Source organism: Hipposideros armiger, unplaced genomic scaffold, assembly GCF_001890085.2.
Source record: "Hipposideros armiger isolate ML-2016 unplaced genomic scaffold, ASM189008v1 scaffold_395, whole genome shotgun sequence".
NCBI classification, from domain to species: domain Eukaryota; kingdom Metazoa; phylum Chordata; class Mammalia; order Chiroptera; family Hipposideridae; genus Hipposideros; species Hipposideros armiger.
This window is the reverse complement of record NW_017731745.1, coordinates 684,595-708,612: the sequence shown is the minus strand read 5'-3', so window position 1 is coordinate 708,612 and position 24,018 is coordinate 684,595. Positions and strand designations below refer to the sequence as shown.

At 34.9% G+C, this 24,018-nt stretch overlaps 1 protein-coding gene across 2 annotated transcripts in view; it reads right to left on the bottom strand.

Moving 5' to 3' along the window:
• Positions 1-24,018, bottom strand: part of SRBD1 (S1 RNA binding domain 1) — a 216,577-nt gene that overhangs the window by 69,637 nt on the left and 122,922 nt on the right. For both annotated transcript variants that reach the window (XM_019663551.1, XM_019663550.1), the window contains 2 exons: positions 20,576-20,667; positions 12,109-12,191 (listed from right to left, as the gene is read on the bottom strand). In XM_019663551.1, coding sequence (XP_019519096.1) covers positions 12,109-12,191; positions 20,576-20,667 — 175 coding nt within the window. The remainder of the gene's footprint in view (positions 1-12,108; positions 12,192-20,575; positions 20,668-24,018) is intronic.

Below are 24,018 nucleotides of genomic sequence, written 5' to 3'. Positions count from 1 at the left end.
GTTGTATTTCACACCATGTGAAGGGAGGGGCGCTGAGTAAGGGACTAGGGAACAAACTACCTCTTCAAAAAGCAGCTCACAGGAGGTTGGAAGGGAGATGTGGAAAGGCGCATTAGCAAGAGGACACAGGGGAGAATGGAGGGCACACTTGCACTTGAGGCTTCATCATAACCATGCTTTTAAAAGAACTGTTGTGTTCTGCATTGGTTTGAGATGTAGTTAGGAGGGGAAGGAAGTGTAACAGACTTTTTAAAGCCAAGAATAATTTTAAATTTTCATTCTTTTAAAAAGTAACCAAACCGTTATGAAGACAAATCCACTTTCAACGAATTAAATGCTAGCTTACATTGTGTCAAACATAATGTCTTGGAAATGTCCAAAACAGTTTCATTCTACTAGTGAGGCTACCTGAAAGTTTGAGAAGCTCAAGCAATGTCATTAAAATGAAGCTCTGCCTCCCATCCGGTTCCTTTTAAAATTCCATTTTTGCCGCCGTCTGGGGCTGTGGATGGTCACCACTAAGCACCATGGCTGAAGCAGTCTCGTAGTGGACACGTTCTCACCAGGACTGACTGCCACAATGACGGAGTAACAGCTGAAGCAGGGGTGCCAGTGCCACGCCCCCATCCCCCGTGTGCCCTGTTTACACAAACCACAGGCCTGGACCTCCCTCCTCTACACTCCGTTTCTACACAAATAATGTTTCTCCTGGCCTTTGCCAGCTCTCTGGGGAAGAGCTACGAGGGCATGACATCATTTTTAGAGCAAACTCAGGGCTCTGAAGAGAAATGTGGTGTGCTACTCCAAAGAAGCAGAGATAAATGTAAAACTGTCATCCTTACTTTCCTGGAGCCTTGTAATATTCCAGATATAACATGCGCTAGAGAATTCTTATCAATTAAATGCCTGACTGGTTTCCGAGTCTTTCTGTTTGTAAATACTTGGTATTTGGCACATCTGGAAAATAAAGAGGTCTTTCAAAAATATTGCCAAGAAGATGACCTATTTTCCACTCTCTCTAGGCAGGTTCACATCGCCACATCATGCTGGATATGGAGCAACTCCAGAGAAAACACCCTTTTTGGGTCTTTCAATGGCTGTTTATGAGTATACAAGTTCTTTATGTCCTGTGAGCTCATTAGATGGATGGGTCTTCTTTTGATTCCATTATATAGTTTTTGGGCTTCTGAGTGGCATTACATCCTTTACCTCCTCTCCTAATCAACTCCCACTTCCAAACAAACATTTATTGGAGTCTATTTTGCATGACATTGATTTTCTTTTCCATTATAGCATCTGTTTATAAATGCATCCTACAAAAGGGAAGCAACATGTGCCTCACTTTTCCTTAACTCATATCTGATAGCAGGGAGTTATCCTCATTGGTTCAGGGTTTGTATATTGACTTGTTTTATGGAGTCCTCTTCTGAGGTATGTGTGGGCTGCTGGGCAACCATAAAGATGTTACCCACTTCCTCTATTATCCTAACGCATGAATCCACTGCTTCTTTTTTTTTTCCTTCCTTAACTTGCTGGCAAGTATTGTTTAGATCATTCATATTCAGTGAATGCCCAAAATAAAAAGAAGGGAAAAATTTCAAGTTTAAAACTGGACAAAAACATTAGTACAGGAAAAAAAAAAAGAACCATTTTGTAGATAAACTTCATGCTCTGGTGTTGAAAGTTAAGGTCCACAAATCAAAAAGCAGTCATTTCTACAGAGCTAGGCTTTTCCACCGCGCTCTCAGTGAATCACGCTGTGGTTAGTTGAAAGTGCTGTTCACATAATAAATTAACCACCTCATTTCCTTCATCACCAAAATATACATAGCACCCCTATACAGATTTGTTTTAATAAAAGTAATAAAGCAAGCCCAGAGGTTATAGCTGTTATGACATAATCACACCTCTGAGATTTAGAAACACTCACTTGCACATCATGCCTCAAAAAGTCTTTGCAAGCCCCCCTCCAACAAAACCTAACTGCACTCATACCCTCTGGCCCCATTTATTCCAAATAAATAATGAAACAAAAGCCTTGTATATGTCAGGAGAAAATTCTCCCTTTCAATTATATATTTCAAAAGAAAATACATCTTTTTTAATAATACTGTACACTAAACAGCTTGGGTAGCCTGATCTGAATTATTAAAGGAAATATATCACCCGAGTTAATAGTGCACAAAGAAGGCAGCCACCTAAGCTACTATCTCACCCCAGACCAAAGATACCTCCTAAAGTTAGTTGTTCAAAAAGATAGCAGATGTATTACTTTCTGTGTAACTGAGACACAAACTTCATTCTATACAAATCCAGGCACATTAGCTTTTCTTACCTGTACTGATATTTAAAATTATTGAGAACCCAGAAAAAAAAATCTCTCATCAATATAATTATTCCTCAACACAGATTTTTTTTCCCCTTAGAATTTCCTTCCATGATCACCAGAAAGAAAGACACTGTAACACACCCATACATGGCATAAGATAGATTTGGTGGAGGAATGTGCCATGAGTGAGCTCACATCATAGTTTACTGAGGCCAGTTTTCCTGTCTCTGCACCAAACTATAGTCACTTTGCAGGCAGGGTTCATTTCTGACCTAAATTCTATAAATCTCTCAGTCCCTTCTACAGTATCATACATTTAATGCATACATACTGTCATTATGACAATGATGATACACTCCCCTTGAATTTAAAATGTAAGATAGTCTTACAAGTAATTAAATTTATCTGTGCTATTCTTAAAGACCACAATCAACACCCACCTCCAACACACATATGTAAAGGAGTTAATCAGTATTTCTAAACAATATCAGATATTCAGAATACAGCCTTTAAATTCTCAGAAGTGGTCCTTCTAATATTTACACATTCTATTTCTTTCTCTTCCTTATTACCAGTTATTGACCACAACCTTTTTTTGCGAAGTGAAAGCACCGATAATTTGAGTAAAGATCTATCCATAGGCAGGAGTAGAGGTTGCCTCCCAGCGAGACAACCTAGCACAATCTTATATTTGAGTTTTCAGCCATTCTAAGATGAACATTATTATATTACATATAGTAGTTTTTTGCACTGAGTAAAGAATTACATCCAAGATTCTCTCTAGCAATCCTTCTTCACATTCTGCAGTCATTCTCATTCCAACTACATGGCTATTCTAACGCTCTCTGCTCCTAAAATTCTCCAACACTGTTCATTCACTGAATGCTAAAGTTCCTGAGATAAAACATCTTTATCATTTTGACCAAGTTTTCCTGCGCCTTTTTATAACATTATGACTTATTTAACAAAAAGTTATAGAATGTAATGGACACCAATGTACCCACCAAACAACTTAAGAAATAGAATATTATATAGTTCAAACTCCTGGTGTACCCCTCCCAGTTCCCATTCTCCTCGCATTCCATGCTCCACCCAAGGGAACCACCATCTTAAATTCCAGTGCTTATTTCTATATTCTCACCACATATACTGGCATTCCTAAATAGTATGTAGTATTATTTTTTATATTTTTAAATTTTATACCAATCATATATTACTGTACCATACAACATTCTTTCTCTCTTAATATTATATCTTATGATGCTTATCCATATTAATATAGGTAGCTCTAATCGGATCATCTTTATTTCTATATAATATTTCACCATCTGAGTATACTACAGTATAATTTTCTATTTTCCATGTAATGGGCATACCATTTCCAAATTTTTACTACTATAAATAGTAGTACAAAAAAAATTTCTTCTACATGTCTTGTTGTGCACATGTGAGAGAATTTTTCAAGGCTATGTATGTCTAGCAAAAGAATTACTGAGTTGAAGAGAATTCCAGCCTCCAACTCTTTACTAATTTCCAATTATTCTCCGCAGAGGCTGCACCAGTTTATACTCCTACAAGTAATGTACAAGATTCCCAATGATGCTGCACATGGTGTCATACTAATTTTTGACAACCTGAAGGGTTTCCCATATGGCTTTACTTTGCATTTCTCCAGTTACTAGTGAGAGTGATAATTTTTTTCACATCTATACGTTTTTGTGTCTCCTGTCAATGGCTTTTTCATATCCCTTGTCTATTTTTCTGAATTGTCTTTTTTTCGCTTGATTTGTAGGAGACCTTTATATAATCTGTATCCTTTATAGGTTATATATGCTGTAAATACCTTCTCTCTGTGGATTTTTTATATATTGTTTTCTAAGTCAGGGACGTTTTAGATTCTAATGCAGTAGAATTTATTAATCTTTTCCTTTATCGTAGCACTTTTCATGCCCCCCAATTATCCATGATAATTACTAGTTTTAAACACTGTGAAAATACCTTCAAGTTTTAGAAATCCTAACCATGATTTCTGTGCCGATATATGAAAACTAGACAACGAACTTAATTAGAAACTGCAATTGATCTAGTTTCATTGTCCAAGGTCAATGACATACAAAGAGTAAGCAAACAGAAGATAAAAGAAATTAGCTATTTCATTGTTAGCAATTTAAGGTATTATTGGTAAAAGTTTCTTCAACTAATACTAACATTTCATATTTCTTTTAAAGGTAAGTGATGGTGCTATACTAGAGTGTGTGTATATATTCATGGCTTATTACACTGTCAGTGATTTGTAAGAACCTGAGAAAACTAAAGTTAATACTTCAATGTGGGAAGCATAATTCACATGGAAGTGAAAAAAAATACCCAGAATAGAAATTTTAAAACTTTAAGTTTAAGCAATAATTAGCAAATTCTAATACATGATTTTAGTTCATGCTCCCAGTTAAAGTCAATTTCTTGGTTTTCTTCAGTTGTGGAAACAGTTCCGTTATGGTCACAAATGAAATACCTGAATTGCAAGGCTAAGATTGAGTTTCATTCATAATACCCAGTAAAGCAGAGATTCAAAGTACAGCCTGTATCTTGGGACTTAAGTTAAGGGACAAGACTGTAAAAGTATTTTAGCAAGGAACTCATCTATGTGAACAATGCTGGATTTTTAGAATAAGTCTATGTTTCACTTTCGTGTTTTATCTATTTCAAAATATTGTTTTAGTGTAGGGGCAAAAATCTAGGCAAAAGTCACCTAAGTGAATATCCATGGGGCAAACTCTTTTCTATATCCCACTTTATAATAACAAATAATTAAATAATTAAAATGTTTGACAGGATTTGGGCAAACAGTATATGGCAGATGAGGAACCTTATTATGTTTTACAGACCTAAACTAAAACTACATTTCATAATTCCTATATGTTAACTAAATAGCTTTTACTAGAGTAACGTCACCAAGGAAGAGCTGTTTTTATTTTTACCTAGAACTGATCCCACACAGGGTGTGGAAAAATAAAATACAAATTCCCACCTTTAAGGTTTTACCATGAAAAATTTCAGCTGGGAAGATGATTTTCCTTTTACAGAGTGACTCCTCATTATCCAAAATAATGAGGAATAAAGATGGCCTGGATATAGAAAACCCACTACGGGTTCCAAAACCTCATTTTAGAAAACCATTTCATTCTCTAACATCATCAAATGATCTAACAGAGAGGCACAAAAGGAAGAAAGAGGAACTGTTCTATCTTACCTACTTTACTATGCATGCTCATTAACAAAAAGAGGTGTTAATAAGCATGAAAGTAGTGAAAAAACGGTCCAAAGAAGAAATATGCAGCAAGTAAATCCAACTTACTTAAGTTGTGCTTTCAGGATATGACAAAGCCAAGCTAAACCACCGTTCCCCATGTCCCAGAGAACTCAACAGAGCCAACCCTGCATCATCCTGCTCTCACCCGGGAGTGTTTTCTTGGGAGTAACACCAAGCCACTTTCCAGCAAAGTCTTTAGGGGTCAGTTCGGGATATGTTGTCATTTCACCACACTGGCTGCCTCTCTCCCCAGAAATAATGACAGGCATGTGTTTTTAAAATCAGCTCTCCCCATTTCTAAGACAAGAACTGGAGCGCTGTCTTTAGCATTTTAGCTGTTATTAAACCAAAAGTATTTTAGTTTCTATTGAAATATAATATTATAGCTTCTATTATTTCATCTCACTATTTAACATTCTTTCTTTGAACAGCTTTCATTTTTAAAATCGGCAATGTTTGTCCAGCTTCAGAATACATATAAGTATTAAATTTATACTAAAAGCATTTAGCAGTCCCAACTGAAAAGAAATTCAGCTCCACTCTGGTTGTATTGGAAGTCTATTCTATCAACACTTAATACTGAGTGGCCCATTGGCTGAGGTATAGAAATGGATATATATATTTTACAACAAATTTTCCTAATACATATTCACTATAGAAAGTATGAAAAAAAGTTAAAAAAACAAGAAAAATCCCTAATCACACCAACAAAGATATAAATATCAGTCACCAGCCAGACATTTTTTTTCCTTCAGTGCAAATGCATATCTATAATTTTAAAACACAGACTGGTTTTATTCTGTATCAACAACTTTATTGCAATCTAAAAATAGTATGTCAAGAGTAATTTTTCATGTCATTAAATGCTCCCTGAAAGCCTGACTTTTTAATGGTTGTATAATATTTCAACTGATGGATATACCATAACTCATTTAACAATTCTTCTATTGTATTTGCTTCCAACATTTTGCTACAACAGCAAACTTGTATATAAATCCAGTCAGCAGTTCTTATTACTGCCTTAGAAGAGATTCCTAAAGGAAGAACTACCAGGTCAAAGGGATGCATTTTTTTAAGGTGCATCTTGACAGGTATTGACTATTTGCTAAAAATAACAATTGGCACTTTGCAGATGTGAATGTTCATTTCACTGTGTCCTCACCTGCACAGATGTTTACCATTTTTTAACAATGTTACTCAATTGTTAGGTTGATATAATATCCCCTTATTTAATTTGGGTTTCTTTGATAAAGAAAAAACATTTTTATTTCGTCTGTGGTAAATGATATATACAGGCTTTTTGTACATTTTATGCAAATGTTTTACATAAAACTACATATAAATGTGTACAAATCAACAAGACCAAAACCTTAATAAAATATGTAGTTATCATCATGTAGCTATACATTTGTGGCAGGTAATTTCCCTAGTTTTTCATCTGACTTTAAATTTATGTGTTAAATGACCTAGCAAATCCACTCCTAGGTACAGATCCAAGAGAAATGAAAACATACATCATAAAAGCTTGTATAAAAATGTTCACAGTGGCATTATGCATAACAGCCAAGGTGGAAAAAAACCAAATTTCCATCAACTGATGAATGCATAAACAAAGTGTGGTATATACATACAGTGGAATACTATTTGCCTATAAAAAGGAATGAAGTTTTGATACATGCTACAGTTTGGATGAACCTTGAAAACATTATGGTAAATGAAAGAAGCTAGTCACAAAAGGTCACATGCTATCTGATTCCATTTATATGAAATATCCAGAACAGATAAACCTATAGAGACAGAAAGTAGATTAGTAGTTGCCTAGGGCTGGGGAAGAAGTATGACTACTAATGGTTTCTTTTTGGGTGATGAAAATATTAAAAAATTAGACAGTGGTAATATAGTTTCACAACCCTATCAATATATTAAACATCATTGACTTGTACACTTTAAGTGGGTGACTTTATGGGTGTATGTACATGTGGGTATGGTATGTGATTATATCTCAATAAAGCTATTTTTTTAAAAGCTATTTTTAAAATGCATGTGTTCAATAACGTTGTAAATATTTTTTAGGGGGTCAGATGGACTCATGTCTTGTTAGGGAGACCACTTCGTGGATGGTGTAGAGGCCTGACCATGCACTGTACATCTGAAGCTGCCGTTGAATAATATTATATGTCAACTAAGATTTGATATCTATGTGGTCACAGGATGTGCATGCAGTGGAGTCGATGGAATTGTGATAGAAATGTATAATAAAGGGGGCGGTGGATGGGGGGAGGAGAGTTGTCACTTTGTGAGGGGTGAAAAGTATAACTATTACATTGTTTTGTACACCTAAAACTAATTAAAAAAAATAATAACATGGGGCCGGCCGAGTGGCGCGGTGGTTAAGAGCTGGCTTGGGACGCCAGAGGGCCCCGGTTCAGATCCCACATATGAGGGCCAGTGACACTGCCCTCCACAGCTAAGATGCTGAACAACAGCCTAACCTGGAGCTGGGCTGCCGTGAGTCACTGGCGACAGCGTAGGCTGCAGCCCCTGTGGCAGTGGGTTGCCATGGGCTACCGTGTATAGTGAGCGGCCGTCCAGAAGCCGGCAACTGATGTGCCTCTCCCGGGAAGATCGCAAAGATGGTGTCAACTTGGGCCAGTGAAGCAACGTCCTCCACAACTAGACTGAAGAACAAAATGACAGCAACTTGTCTGTTCCCCTTCCCCCAAATGCCCAGCGCTGTTCCCATCCCCCAATTCCCCAATAAAAATCTGGAAAAAAAAATGTATGTGTTAATATAGTGGTTTAAGACTCCTACAAAAAGAGTAAATTTGTCTCTTGCTCTAATTTTTAGAAGTTTTTAAATACTGCATATTTTTTTTGAAGCCATGTTGTTAGGTAACAGAATGCTCAGAGCAATTATAATTTCTACTGGAAGACTATATCTGTTATTAACCTGAAATGTCTCTCTATAACCTATTTGATGCACTCTGCCTTAAATTCTATTTAGTCTGATAGTAACATTGCTATGGCTTTCTTTTTATTCATATGGAATATTTTTCTTCAAATTTCTAATATCAAGGTTGCTTTTTTCTTTAGAAATATCTCTTGCACAGCTTAGTGCTATATTTTATTTTTAAAAGTCTGAAATTCTATTAATAAGGGAATTTAATTTAACCCATTCACCTTTACCTATTACTTATACTTATTCCTGTCATCACGTATGTCATTTATTTACTATATTTGTTTCTTTTTCTCTGCCTTTGGTTTGAATGACAAACTTTTTATTTTTTACTCTCGTGATTTGTATTAAACATCCTCTTTGTGGTTATTATTCATGTATTTCAGATTATGTTTCTCTAACAAATTATAGAGTTAATCTATAACTTACTATTTTTCCTGAAAAAAAAAAAGTATCAATACTTGATCACTTTTTCTTCTACCCTCCCATGTTGAGCTAAATTGATCCCAACTGATACATTTAAAGGTTAACATTTTAGATTAAAAAAAAAACTATGAGACCCAACTCTATACACATTTTACTGTGTGTGTGTACTGTAAAGCTCTCCACTGTCCTCACCTCAATACTGTTTCTTCATAACATGCTTTTCCCTTCTTTGGACTATTACCACCACCCACCTCCCCCACAACCCCCTTTACTTTTTGGTCAGGAGTATTTAGATAAATAATACTTTCAAAAAAGGTCTGTAACAGTCAGAAAAGGTAAATCATTACAGGTCCAAAAATGCTTTTATTATCCTCCCATGCTGATTTGCTGAATATAGAATTATGGGTTCAAAATAATCTTTTCCACAACTTTAAGACTATTGTGTTTCTATTTTCCATCACTTGTTTTTACCAATAATAGGACTGATGTCAATCTAATTTTCCTTTGTAGATAAATTATACTCTGGAAGCTTTCAGTCAGCTCCTCTTTATCACTAGCATTCTGAAATTTCATAAGACAGCATGTGACTGTAGGCCTTTTGCTATTCTTTTATTCAGTACTTTCAAAAGGCTTGTCTACCTTCAGTTTGGAGAAATTTTCTGTGATCATAATCCCCTCCATTCTCTTTATTTATTTGAATCTTCTATTAGATGAGTGCTGAAGCTTTAGAATGTCTTCTACATCGCATGACCTTTTGTTCAGGCTTCCTACCTTTTTCAGTGTAAGACTGCCTTCTAAAGAAATCTTTTAGCTCGGTCTTCCAAATCATTAATTTGCTTTTAGCTGTATCCACTCTATCCTGCTTGTATTTTTTATCTCGACAATCATATTTGTAAATTCTAAGGTTAGTCTAAGTTCATTATATCCCATGTTTGTTTTATAAATGCAATAACCTATTTGTCTCTCTGTGAACATTTTACTTATTTAAAGTCTGTTGTCTGTTCACTGTTTCATTGGGTGTTACTTTTTGCTTACTAAGTTGTTGCCTTGTTTTTCTATCACAGGTTTTCCTCAAACGTTTTACTGATTCTTGGTAGCAAGACCATTTCAGTGTTCCTGTCTGGCTGCCCGTGTGCCTCAAGTGATAAAGTGGGAAACGTGGGCCATGGTGCCTGGTGTCACATATAGGTCAGGAGTTGGTCTTGCCAGGATAAGGCTTCTTGAGCTTCCTGATAATTAAGGGCCACTTGAGGATCTCCTGGCCTCTCTGGCCTCTGTGTTATGCTCAGTGCTTTAGCATGGATTCACAGTATACTGAAGGAGGGGTCACTACAGGCCTAGTCACGCTCTATGTACCTCCTTACCTAATACGAGAAGCCCCCTTCCCACTGCTTGAATATGATTCTTATTTGAGAACATGATTGATCCATATATTTTGAGGTACTGTCCACCAGGTTTTACTTTCCCATGGGTGTGAATTATCTTTCAGAAATTCCTGCAATTTCCATCCATTGATGGGAACATTTTTTGTTTTCCCATGCTGTTATTAATTTATTCATATAACTGTGGGTTTATATATGTATAGGTATATATGTACACCTTTTCTTATGGAATTTGGAGTTGTAGATATGCCAGTGGTGGTGGTTAAAGAATGTCATGAGCTTAGCCTACCATCTTGATCCCTTTCTTGATGTCATTTATTTGCTAACTAGTCTGTACTCCAACGTTAATATGGCTATTTCTCCAGATCTCACACTTGTATATCCAAGTCCTATTTGACATCTTTTCTTGGATTTCTTACAGGCATCTCAAATTTAACATGTCCAAAATAAAATTACTGATCTTATCCTTACCAAATCTGCTCCACTTAGGCATCTTCCACATACCAGGCTTTGGAACAAATTCTTAACAACTCCTTTCCCTCACTTTCACCAAGTACGTAGTCCCTACAAAATAGTTAGCTTCTTTCCAATTCTAATGCCATTAATTTTGTCCAACCAGCATCTTCTCCCACCTGGGCTACATAATAGCTTCCCAACTGGTCCTCCTGGTTCTCCTCTTCCCCTCTAAACCATTCCCCTTCAGTGGCTAGAGGAAATGTTTAAAAATACAAATCAGATCACGTCATTCCCGGCCTCTTAGTCCAACTTGACAACAGAATACTCCCAGTTAAGTCCCAGTGTAGGACAGGTTATTCCAGGCTTTGCCAGTGTGATCACAGGTGAAAATCCTAACCACTCTAGGATACAGCTTCTTTTTCTGTCCAATGAGAGGGTAGGGCTGTATAATTTGTAAGGTCTCTTCCATTTCTAGTGGTCACAGATTCCATGACCTAATGTAATATTTCTTTAGAGAAAGTGTATAGTGCCTATAACTCAAATCCCCTGAAAATTATACAGAGGGTAATCCCCTATTTCAGGTTTAAGAAAGGCTTTCATCAAAGAAGAAAACAATTCAACTCAAGGTTTCTGGAGACACCATGGATTCACTTTGCCAAGATTTAGTGCTGTCCTCAATTGCGCAATAAACACAACTTCAAAAATGGAAAATACAGCAACAACAAGCATTATTACTACTATTAATACTGCACAGTAACAATTGAAGACTTTTAGCTCATACTGGGTAATGACCAAAAACTAACTGTAATAACCAAATGGGAGTAGAAAACAGGGGGGAAAAAAGTCACAGTAGGTACCAAAGGCTTCTTCCTGAACGATCAATAAAGATCAATAGTTCATACTGGTTTACACAAAGAGCCAACATTTCTCCCTTGTTCTATAACTTCTTCATTTTTATAATAATGCTAAAATGAGAGGCTCTCCAGATTAAGTTACTAGTCAGAGCGAATGTTTTAATAGTCTTTACATCTGGCTACAGTTAATTCTAAGTCTGGATCAAAACCATAAACACAGGAAAATAAAATTCCCCCTTCCCTAATTACTTATAACTCCATACTATCTTCCCACAAACTGTATAACCTTTGAAAATTGGAATCTATTCCCAATGACACTTAGTTGCTATGTCAAGTTTGAGTACTGCTCTTTGTATTGAGAGATTTCATAAATTAAATGATCCACATTGCTTTACCTGATACATTCCAACTCCAATGTGCTTTGGCTCGATTTTCACCAGCTCAGCTAATGGATCTTGTACACGCCTTGCTATGGAAACTGAAAACAACAGAATCAGAAAATAAGTATGTATGTCTTAATGTGAAAAGCAGTATCCAGATAACTACTTATGTTAGTACCTCATAATACAAGAACTTAATTCCATCCCTCTTTATCCCCTCCCCAAAAGACCAACAGTTTCACACAAAAAGTGAATGTAAAATTTCAGGATTAATTATGCTACCAAAACCCCTAGGCATTCCTGAGCATAAGCAGAGTGAAAGGGTTATATATTTGAAAAAATAAATAAAACACTTAGTTGCTATACTTACACAATTACCTGTTAATTCTTTAAATACAAAATACGGCATAGTAGGGTACCTCACACTTTAAAGAACAAGTAGGTATTTGTTTTACTTTTAAATAATTCTGCATTATTATAAACATGACATACATTTGTTATGTCAAAAATGCTAATTAGGATTAGATGAGTAGAAGATGAAATCATATATTATTGTAACCAGAGACCAAGTCAGTTGGCTAGTGAATACACTTGTGTTGCCTTGAATATGATTGCAAGATTAGCTTGTAAAGTGACCCGAGTTATAACTCGGGTCTCCTAACACACACACACTACTAACCACATCTCTTTCTTGACCATCACAATTCATGTTCAAGAGACTTGAGAGTAAACTTCAAACATTCCTTTGTTTGTGTCATTTTAGTTGCTCTTCCTTTATTGTCATCTTTTTTTTTTTCTACCAAATGTTAACAAAATTTCTTATCTAATTTAGTTTGTAAGATAGATTTCGCTGGAGAAAAGAAATTTAATTGAAATCGTAGGACTACTTCTAAAAGGCAGCTCTTTTTTATTTTCAAGTAGCATAGTTACATTGAGTCCTTACGTAGGAACAGCTTTTATTTTCTAAACTCATGAAAACTAGTCCATCTACTTATATAGGAGGTTGAATGAAATATAAATTCATTAAGTGAAGACATTAAGGCCATCAAAGGAAACTCCATGCCTGTTTTCAGGTTAAATTGTTCAGGGCCTGGCACAGAAGCTACTTCTTACGAGTGACTACCAAATTCCCCCATCACTGAGTTGTATAACTTCTGAACTCTGAACATCAAGTTAACTGCTTGATCAGTCTTTTTCATACTTTTTATTAATACTTCTAACATACTGTGGCAATGATAACTTACAGAGCAAGCTCAGAGAGCAATAAGCTGATATTATACAATCTGCCTATTTCTCCCACAGAGGAGATGGGGATTCCAAAACCTGTACATACACTTTACTTATTAAACCTCACAAAAGGTTAATTAGTGTAATGATCATAGGCCTCAAGAGAAATGGTTTCCTCTAATAACCACATTTATAACTGCACATTGAAAATATATGTCACCACCTGATATTCTCTAAAAGCAAATATTATTCTTTTATTCTAGCCTTTATTTATATATAATGCAGTAAGAATAATTTTCAAACACATATATACATTCCCAAAATACATTGCTGATTAAAAAAAAAAAACAACGCACAACACTAGAACAAGTTAAGGATACAGGCATCAGGACATTCACTTTACAGGGAGGCAGGTGTTAGAAATTCAATAAAATGATATCAGTAATAGGTAAATCTCTCAAATCAACCCCTTCAGGAAAATCTGCTTTATGAAAACTTAAAACTTAGAAATTGGGTAAAGCAATTGCATAATTTAATAAATGTGGGTAGATTCCTGTATTTAAATTGCTGAAATACACAAAAAGGGTTTTAAACTATTTTCTATCTGGTTCCCTTATAACCATTTCACTGCTAGTGTCTCCTTTGTTCAACTTAATACTGCAAAAATCAGGAACAGTGGGTAGGAAATGATGGTTTCTAGGTGACATATTAACTCTAGAATAAGTCCTAAGAGCCTCTGGAGTTAAGTGTCCCCAGTAAACAACCTCAATACAGATCCTAGTATTTTTAGAATGGGTATTTCCCTTTCAGCTGCTGTGCACTCTATATAGCATAAAAACCCAAGTATGCAAGAGATGGGAGGCAGGAAGAAGGAGGGGGATGAACTGTTTCAGTAGAATTTGAATTTATATGCCCCGGCTTTGGAGAGAAGATGGTGCTGTTCTCCTGCTGGCAGGATAACCAAGAAGAGAGTTATATGGTGATAATGCATACCTGTAGGTTGAGAAAGACCAGGCTGGTAAGAGATAGATTGGTAGTTCAGGCAAGGGGAGTTAATGGATTGCTGATAAAGAGAATAAAAAGAGTGGAACAGTCATAACCCAAAACTAGGGGCACATTCACATTTGAGATAGAAAAGAGAAGAAAAAAATAGTGAAAGAGGCAGAGGATTAATGGTGAGGAAAGCATAGTTAACAGAAGTCAAAAAGACTTCTGGAAAATGTTAAACATAGAGTTACTATATGTCCCCCAATTTTTACTTCTAGGTATATACTCAAGAGAAATGAAAACCTATGTCCACATATAGTCTTGTACATAAATGTTCATAGTGGCATTATTCATAATAGCCAAAAAAATGAAAACCCAAATATTCATTAACTGATAAATGTATGAATGAAATGCAGTATATCCATACAGTGGAAAATTATTTGGCAATAAAAAGGAATGAGGTGCTGATACATGCTACAGCATGAATAGAGTTGAAAACATTATCCTAAGTGAAAGAAGTCAGTCAGTCACAAAAGACCACATATTGTAATGATTCCATTTATATGCAAGTTCCAGAATAAGTAAATTCACCTAGGCAGAAAGTAGATTAGTGTTTGCCAGGGATTGGGGAGAAGAGGGAAAGGGGGGCTGACTGCTAATGAGTATGGGGTTTCTCTTTGGGGTGGTGAACATGTTCTAAAATTGAATAGTGGTGATAGTTGCACAACTCTGACTATACCAAAATACACTGACATGCACTTTAAAAGGGTCAATTGTATGCTACGTAAATTGTATCTCAATGAAACTATTATGTATTTTTAAAATGCAGTATATCCAAATATATGGCAAATACTGACTATTTTGCCCACATGTGACATCAATATTTCTTTGTACTATTACTACTATTCATCATTGTTCAGGAAATTCTAGTTAATGCAATTGGATGAGAAAAAAAAGAAGGTATAATTACTGAAAAGACATAAACTAGATATTATTTGCAAATGATCATTGTCTAGGAAACCCAAGCAAGTCAACTAAAAAAATATCAGAACTAATAAAATTTCAAACAACTGGCTGGTTTCAAGACATCTCAGGCAAAAATTGATGCTCCACTATATGTCACCAACAACCAATAAGAAAATACCATGGAGGAAAATCCGTTCACTGTGTGTGTGTGTGTGTGTGTGTGTGTGTGTGCGCGCGCGCGTTGCCTGTAAGAAAAATAAAATATGAAAAAGGTATAAATTTAACAGAATTTCACCATATTTCTATAGAGTTTTTAAAATATTAATTAAATGGCTCTAAGGTTTATATAGAAAAAAGGATGCTAGGAAAAGTGCAATTAAAAAATTTAAGCAAGCCATATTATTAGCCATAGTAACAGAGAGTCGTGCATTATGGCTGACTAGGTAGACCAATGAAAACAGGAGAAAAAGTACATGTAGAATTAGTGTTTAATAATTGGTAATTTGTGAAATGGTAATGAAATTCAATGCGTAAAGGAAGACAACAAGTGATACTGAGGCAAAAGTTAAGCATTAGAGGAAAAAATTATGTAAAATTCGCCAAAAGTGGGGGTGGGGGGTGAGGAGCCCAAACTGAGTGGAGATAATCACCCAAAAGGTGCACAACCAGAGCTAGTGGGTATTCAGTGCACAACCTGTACAGCCATATTGAGAAGCCTTGAAGGAAACACTTCCCCTCATTCACAATGTGTCTTATATCCAAAGGATAAAAGGGGTTCTATGGGTTTCGATCTTCAGCTCTATGAAATATCCAGGATTGTAAAGCTTCTAGAGCAGCGGTTCTCACCTGTGGTTCTCGACTCCCTTTGGGGGTCGAATGACCCTTTCACAGGGGTCGCCTAAGACCATCGGAAAACAAAAAGATATTTACATTATGATTCATAACAGTAGCAAAATTACAGTTATAGAGTAGCAACGAAAATAATTTTATGGTTGGGGGTCACCACAACATGAGGAACTGTATTAAGGGGTCGCGGCATTAGGAAGGTTGAGAACTGCTGTTCTAGAGCAAATAAATTTATTGCGAAAAAGACTGTACTATACTGCGCTCTTTAAAATTTGCCGTATTCTATTACCTACTAATATCAAAGTGGAAATTTTTATTTTTAAAGTCCAATACTCATCTCATTTTATTCTCTTCCCCTTGTTATCAGACAGCATCAAAGGAAGATAAGTGAAACCCCTGTGTGGTCTTATTTCATTCAACACTCCAAATTAGAATTTTTTTTCACTATAAAGCTTATTAAAATGTAGTTTTAATAGTCTTGATGAGAATCTATTATAATCTTGATCCTCTAATTCAGGGGTCGGCAAACTGCAGCTTGCGAGGCATATGCAGCTCTTTGGGTATGTACATGTGGCTCTGAAGTAAAACTGAAAATGAAAATAAAACTATCATAGTTTCATTTATAAAATTTTAAATGATATTATTCACATAATGGTGATTTCATTTGTTTTATGGCTCTCGAATAATTTTTAAATTGTTGTGAGGGACAAGATTGGCTCATCCGTCTCAAAAGTTTGCCGACCACTGCTCTAATTAATCATTATATTTTTTAATAAAAAGCTGATGTATCTGTTGACCTGATATACATATTCAAATACCTTGATTGTGGTGGTTATGGTTACTCATCTAGTATAAGCTTTTCAAAATTCATAGATGGTGTACCTAAAAAAGGGTGAATTTAACTTTATGTAAATGTACTTTTAAATGAAAGATATATCTCTTTTTTCCTCTGAGAATATCCAACTTTTTCTTTATTTTCTCCAAAGAGCATCCCTCACCCCCAACCATTCCCCGGTATATTTTGGCATCTGTCTTGAATATATGTTTTCCTTACATGTTAGATGACCTTTGACTGTCCTCCAGGGGCAAGGTACTAAAAAAGCTGACTGTAAGTACTTTGCTCAAAGGTGAGGTTTGTCAACTGTGGGTTTCATTCACTATAGGGTGATTTGACCATTTCTTTGTGGAATCTCTGATCTCAGTTTCTATAGGTGTTTTTTCTTGTGTTGTTTAGAATTCTCTAATCTCCTGCAGGGAAGATTTAGTCCTCTCTAAGTTCTCTAAAACAGCATGTAAATAATTATTTAATCCCTCTTTGTTCAGTAGGTAACCCATGTCCTCTAGTGTAGAGGCCTTTTGTGTAACCCTCTCTGGAGAATAAACTTCCAGTCTTCTGCAAAGGCAGAAGAAAGACAGTTACTCAACATGTGTGCGATGGGAGCTGTAACGGTTTTGTTGTATTGATGTGAAATTCACAACATAAAATTAACCATTTTAAGATGTATAATTCAGTAGTATTTAGTATACTTAACCGTTGTGCAAACCACCACCTCTATCAGGTTCCAAAACATTTTATCATCCTGAAAGAAAACCATGTGCCTATTAAGCAATCACTCTTCATTTTCCCCTCTCCCCAGTCCCTGGCAACCACCCATCAGTTTTCTGTCTTTAGAGATTCACCTATTCTAGACACATCATATAAATGTAATCATATAGTATGTGAGCTTTTTTTTGGCTTCTTTCACTCAGCATGCTTTCAAGGTTCTTCCATATTGTAGCATGTATCATTAGTACTTCATTCTTTTCTATGACTGAAAATAATACTCCATCATATAAACATACCACATTTGGTTTATCCATTCATCTGCTATGGACATTTGGGTTGTTTTCGGTTCTTGGCTATTGTGACTAGCACTGCTATGAGTCTCTGTGTACAAGTATTTGTTGAGTGCCTGTTTTCAATTCTTTTGAGTATATAACTAGGAAAGGAATTGCTGGGTTATATGATATTCCATATTTAACTTGGTCTAATTGCTTTTTCAGACAGACTTTTAATTAATCCTCGTATTTTAGACCTACTCTCAGTCCTCCCAAAATACTTCTAAAGGTGCTTGGTACATTTCCTGAACCTATAAGGTTTCCACGACCCATGTCAGGTTAGCTCTCCTCTTTTCTACAATGCTGTCTGAGTATTCAACCTCTCAAGTTGGCTAGATAACCTACTACTCAGCCACCTGCTTTACAGATTCAAAAATAATGTTACTCTTATCTCCTCTCCCATTCTCTTTGTCCTAGTGAGTTTATGTCTTCGTTTTCTCAAGTTGCTGTGATTTTAATGAGATTTCAGAAAGGAATGAATATCGTACATTCAACTTTCCATTTTTAAATCACAAACCCATAATAAACATTTTAGTGCTATCTATATACTATTCTATCCATCCAATTTAAATGTCTCTCATGTACAACGTATTTATTATGAGGGAAAATAAGCATATATAAGGATAACCTCAGTTTTCGATGAACTGATAAACTGGTCAAGGAGATGGAGTAATTTGAAGGTCATTTTCTTACATTTGCTTAACACTTGTATGAATGTTGAGATTCTGCTATATTCTAATACAGTAAACTTATAGAAGGCTGAAAGGTAAAACCCACACCCACAGGTAGACAGGTCAATCACTAGGAAAGAGAAAGACTTGTAGTCAGAAAACAGGAACTGAAAAGGAAGTGAGCCCCAGAAAAGCAAGAGTGGAGACCCTTAGTGTCTTTCAATATATGTCTCCAGGACCAGACTTGGGAGACACAAAATGTCTAGGTAGATGTTTTGAGTTAATATGGATCAAACATAGTCATTGCCATGTGGACGGAAGTGAAGACAAAGAAGGAAGACATACCTGCAGTGAATCACAAACTGAAGACACAGCTAGATTTTGAAATCAGAGAAATTAGGACCAGATACCAATTCCCCTTTTTATTATTTCCTGTTTTCATAGGGTTTTGTTGGAATGTAGTAATCTAGTCTCACCTACAATACAATGACAGTTATGCACCCACACGGGCCAGTGGTGAAGAAGAAACAGCAGCCCCCTAACAGTGGGAGGTCTGAGGGGCTGCCTCTTCCTAGACAAGGTTTTTCCAATGCCCTATGGGAAGATTACTGAAACTTTCAGTGTCAACTTGGGAGGTTCTGAATTTTATTTTTTATGAAGAAAAGTCTTCTTTTATTATAGAAGTTAAGTACACAAATATTACATACACACTTCCTGGCTATGTGGCCTCTTTAAGCCCTTTAAGCCTTGGTTTCCTCATCTATAAAGTGGGACTAATACAATAAATGTCTCATAAGGAAATTCTGATGAGTAAATAAAACAATCCAGGAAATGTATTTACCACAATGTTTTACATATATTAAGTGCTTAAAAAAGATTAGTATTAGCAGTTCCCACTATGATTAATATATCTAATAATGATAATAATAATAATAATTATTATTATTATTACAAGGAAAGTATATATGGTTAGGAGGCAGAGACCATGCTGAGCTGGTAAGATAGGGAAAAGCTTTACAGAAGAAGGAAGATTTTGAGCTGGGATCTGAGTTTGAGATGATAATTTTAGATAGGGACTGTGTCATAAAATGAACAATTGAAGGGAAACTACAAGCTCTCCTGGATATAAGAAAGAAGTTTTTAGCTTTAAATTAATGCAAAAAATTTCAAGTATATATCTCCAGGTATAGATTTCGAGAACAGCCAATAAAATCTGATAAGAATATTTGAAGAAATAAATTTAATAAAACATCCATTTCTAACGAAGTAGTCTAAATATCCACCTGTTACACAGAACAATGCTCTGACCAGATCTAATATTTTGCTTGTGATACCAATTACATTCACTAGATATATCAAAGTATCTTATTTCTTCACACACAAGAATTTAACTATTCCACATCACAGAACTCAAAGCAACTTAATACAACTAAAATCAAAACAGGCTGATTTAAACAATACACTAGTGACAATCCCTATTAGCAAAACAAGAGAAACTGGTCATTTGACAAAGACTGAGCAATAAACTGAAAAAGTCTGTGCAGGCGCATACATTATAAATATTTTTACGTTAATATATTACTTTTTGCCAACAAAAAGCTGTCATAAATAATAATAGTAGAGCATAGAGTATTTTATTATTTTTTATTAACTCTTTAGCATTTAATTTTACTAAAGATGGTTTGGGCTAAGTTTTCACTCTACTCTAGAATACTATGCAGTGTTCTTTAAAAACAGTATTCCTCCCCTTCTTTTGTAGTTATTATCCAACCAAGCACTTCTTCCTAACATGCCTATTCATATGCATATCTTCTAAATTTTCTTGGGTATTTAAATATTTTGATTGCTACAAAAACATGTCCAAATTGTCAAAATCACATGCTTTTGGACGGCGCAGAGCTTCTTACCTGCACTTCTCAAGTTAGGGTCCAGTCCTGGCATCTCTTTGTTAGCTTCAGGGCTGACACTGTAGATGGATGCTCCTGCTTCACTGGTGATACTGAGAAGAAAGAAAACGGAAATGTCGTTTTCCAAACTTTTTGTCTGGTCAAAGAAAGTAAATGAATGAGACTGGGCAAGAAAAAAAGTTGCAGGGCAAAGTGTTCTTTATATTTCAATGATGCCTATTGCATTTAATTTTTCATTAACAGAATGTGATTAAGCAATGTTTGTTTTCTTCACATAGGAAATACACAGATTTAAATCCATAATAAACTCATTCAGTTGCTTTCTGTCAGTAGTAATGAGAGTGTATAGATGAACAAAATAGATACTCTCACATGATGCTCACTTCAAAATTTTCAGAATATACTTAGCTTGTCTTGTGTTTATAATCCACTATTGACTGATTTATGACTCCCCTCTGAATTAGTCATTGTAAAGCATTTTGGAAAGCACACAGACATGGATATTCACACAGTATATGTGACCATACACAAGACCACTGCCATAAACATTGCCATTATTATTACCCGTATGCAAATATTTCTGTTCATGCATTTTTTTTTCCGGGGAAAAAAGGTTATAGTATTCATGATTACTTAAAGAAATCCATCACCCCCTCCCCACCCCACAGGTTAAGAAACACCACCACAGGATAAGAATATTCAATCACCAGTCATGGAAAATTAGGTTTCAAACACAAATCAACAGTTAGTCTAACAAAGCTTTTTTTTCCCCCCTAAAAAAACCAGAGTATCCACCAAATGCAAGCTGGGCCTATTATTAAGAGAAAAGAATATTTTTTAAAAATCTCACTACAAACTTATTTTCTATTATTTCCAGATCCTCCAAAATTACCACTATTTAAGCAAAGGGAACTTAAATGGTAAATAAAAATTCCAATTAACTGTGGACTTTAGCAGTTGGGTACCTGAGAATTTGCTGGGTGATTCACTGTCTCTTGGAAGTTATAATTCTCAATAGACTAAGGGAAACTGTTGCAAAGAAAAATACTCAGATAATAAATATTCCTCCAAATACCATACTGCCACTTCTCTTAAACAGAGGAATACAAAACAGATGTGACACACTGCACCCAAAGATTTTAGATTAACATTATTAAATCAATACAAAATGCAGTAAATTTCATATGCTTTAGTTATTAGATAGAATGGATCCAATAAAGAGTTCAGTACTAAGCAGAGATCAGAATGTTTAAATAATCTAAATGAACAGAAAAACCTCAACACTGATTACTTCAATATAAAACATATAAGGATCTAAGAAGTATATGTGGCAAGAATTAAATGAAACAAATCAAGCTAGGAGTGGTGATGATTTTTTCCAGGAGAAGTTGCTAAGAACAAAAGTTATAATGTCCCCTCCCCCCTTTTTTCATTCCTATTTTGGAGTTCAAGGATAGACATTCAGTAGAAAGTATGCTAGTTTTATAAGCCACTTTCTGTTTAATGGGAAAGTATTTAAAAATTATTCCAATTATCTCTAATGTATTTTGAGAAGAGCAAAAATAAACTTAGAAAAAATTCAGATATCTAATGATTTAGTTAGTTTTATATTTCACAAAACAAATTTCTCTCAGGTGTAAACAAATTAGGTTCATAAACTTAGCAATATGATTATTTTATTTATTTTACCATAAAGCAGACAGGACTGAGCAGAATTTATAATTTGGGGGTAATTTAACTGACACAGTTGTGACTGACTGAAGGTTTTGAGACTATTACATACTCTGAAGCCTCCTTCAAATTACTAGTTTAGACAAATATCGAAATATATATGGTACCTCAAACTTTAACTATACGAAAGTATATTTCAGAAGCTACCACTGGACTTAACATTTTACCAGATCTATGTGATAATGTGCTAATTTTCTAGAATTACATTGGTGTTTTTTAAAATATTTAATCTATTTCAGCACTATTTTAGAGTCTTTCTAAGTCTTTTTGTTAACAAAAAAAAATACAAACCAAACACTCATAACCTAAAAGTCAAGTAAAATGTCCACAATATAGATGCATTTACTTTTAAATTCATTAACATTTTTTTTACAAAAACTCTAAGTTAATAATGCTATTTCAAGTAAAATTCAATGGTTGCTGCATAAATCTGATCATTTATCAATGTAATTTATTTTTTAAAATCATATGTTTAAAATACAGAATTAGTATTTCCACTCAGTTTATAAGTCTCTTCTACCAAGACAGATTGCATGTGGATGAATCTTTTAAAACCAGGTTTGCGAGGTGTCTTCTTACGGTGACTATTCATTCTGACAGTAAGAGAATGGCAATTTCTTTAACTAAACTGAGTTGGGAGCAGATTCTTTTCATGAGACAGGAAAACTAGTTGTTTGTTTTTTTAAGTTATTGGGCTAATAGTTTTCACATTCATTTACAAGGTTACATGAAGTCTCCATATGAATCTCCTCAAGACCCTCTCCCCATTTCCCAAATATGAAAAAAATTTTTTTCTTATTTTAAAATAAATTACATGCTTCCTTATTTTAACAGAATTTAATTTAAAGGTAATCCACTTAAATAAAAACAGTTATTTAGTAAGGTATCAAAATTCAGCAGGATATATTGCTTAAACTAATAAAGAACTGATGTGTTTTTAATTCTTCACAAAAGTATACTAGAATTCCTTAAGCTTTATCAATATCTAGCAGCTTTCTTTTCTTTTTTCCTTCTTCCCACCAAAAAATATGCACTAAATAACTACTATGCTAAATGCATTGCTCATTTCACTAAAGTTTTAAAAATAATTTATCTAAAAACCATTCTTCCAAATTTTCAGACTGAGAAACACTCATGCAGAGAGGGTAAATGACCTACATTTCTCACCAAGTAATAGAAAGTGCGAAAAAAGTTAACCAACACAGATTTAAATTCTTTGCATATGAGATAACCGATTCTAAAGTATGAAAGAATAGCTGTTTATATTTTAGGGATAGGAGACAAGACCAAAAACCAAACCATTACTCATTATTTATGAGTAAGGCTTATCTCTAAGAAAATATCAAAGCAATTTTAAATTCCTTTACTTAGGGACAAATCATCATTTCAGGGAATCTCAAGTGAGCAATATTTAGTCACTTTAACAACTAAAGTAATCTAGTGATAAAAAGGATGTAGAGAAACAAGCAAAATCATATACTGTTAAAGATGTTTAAAATGTAGAACTCTTTTGTATGGTAATTTGAATATATAGATCAAAAGTCGCAAAATATGCACTCTTTTTGAACCAGCTATTATATTTTTAAGAATATAAGAGAAATTTAAAAATAAACAAAAAATTGGGCCGGCCGAGTGGCGCGATGGTTAAGAACTGGCTTGGGACGCCAGAGGGCCCCGGTTCGGATCCCACATATGAGGGCCAGTGACACTGC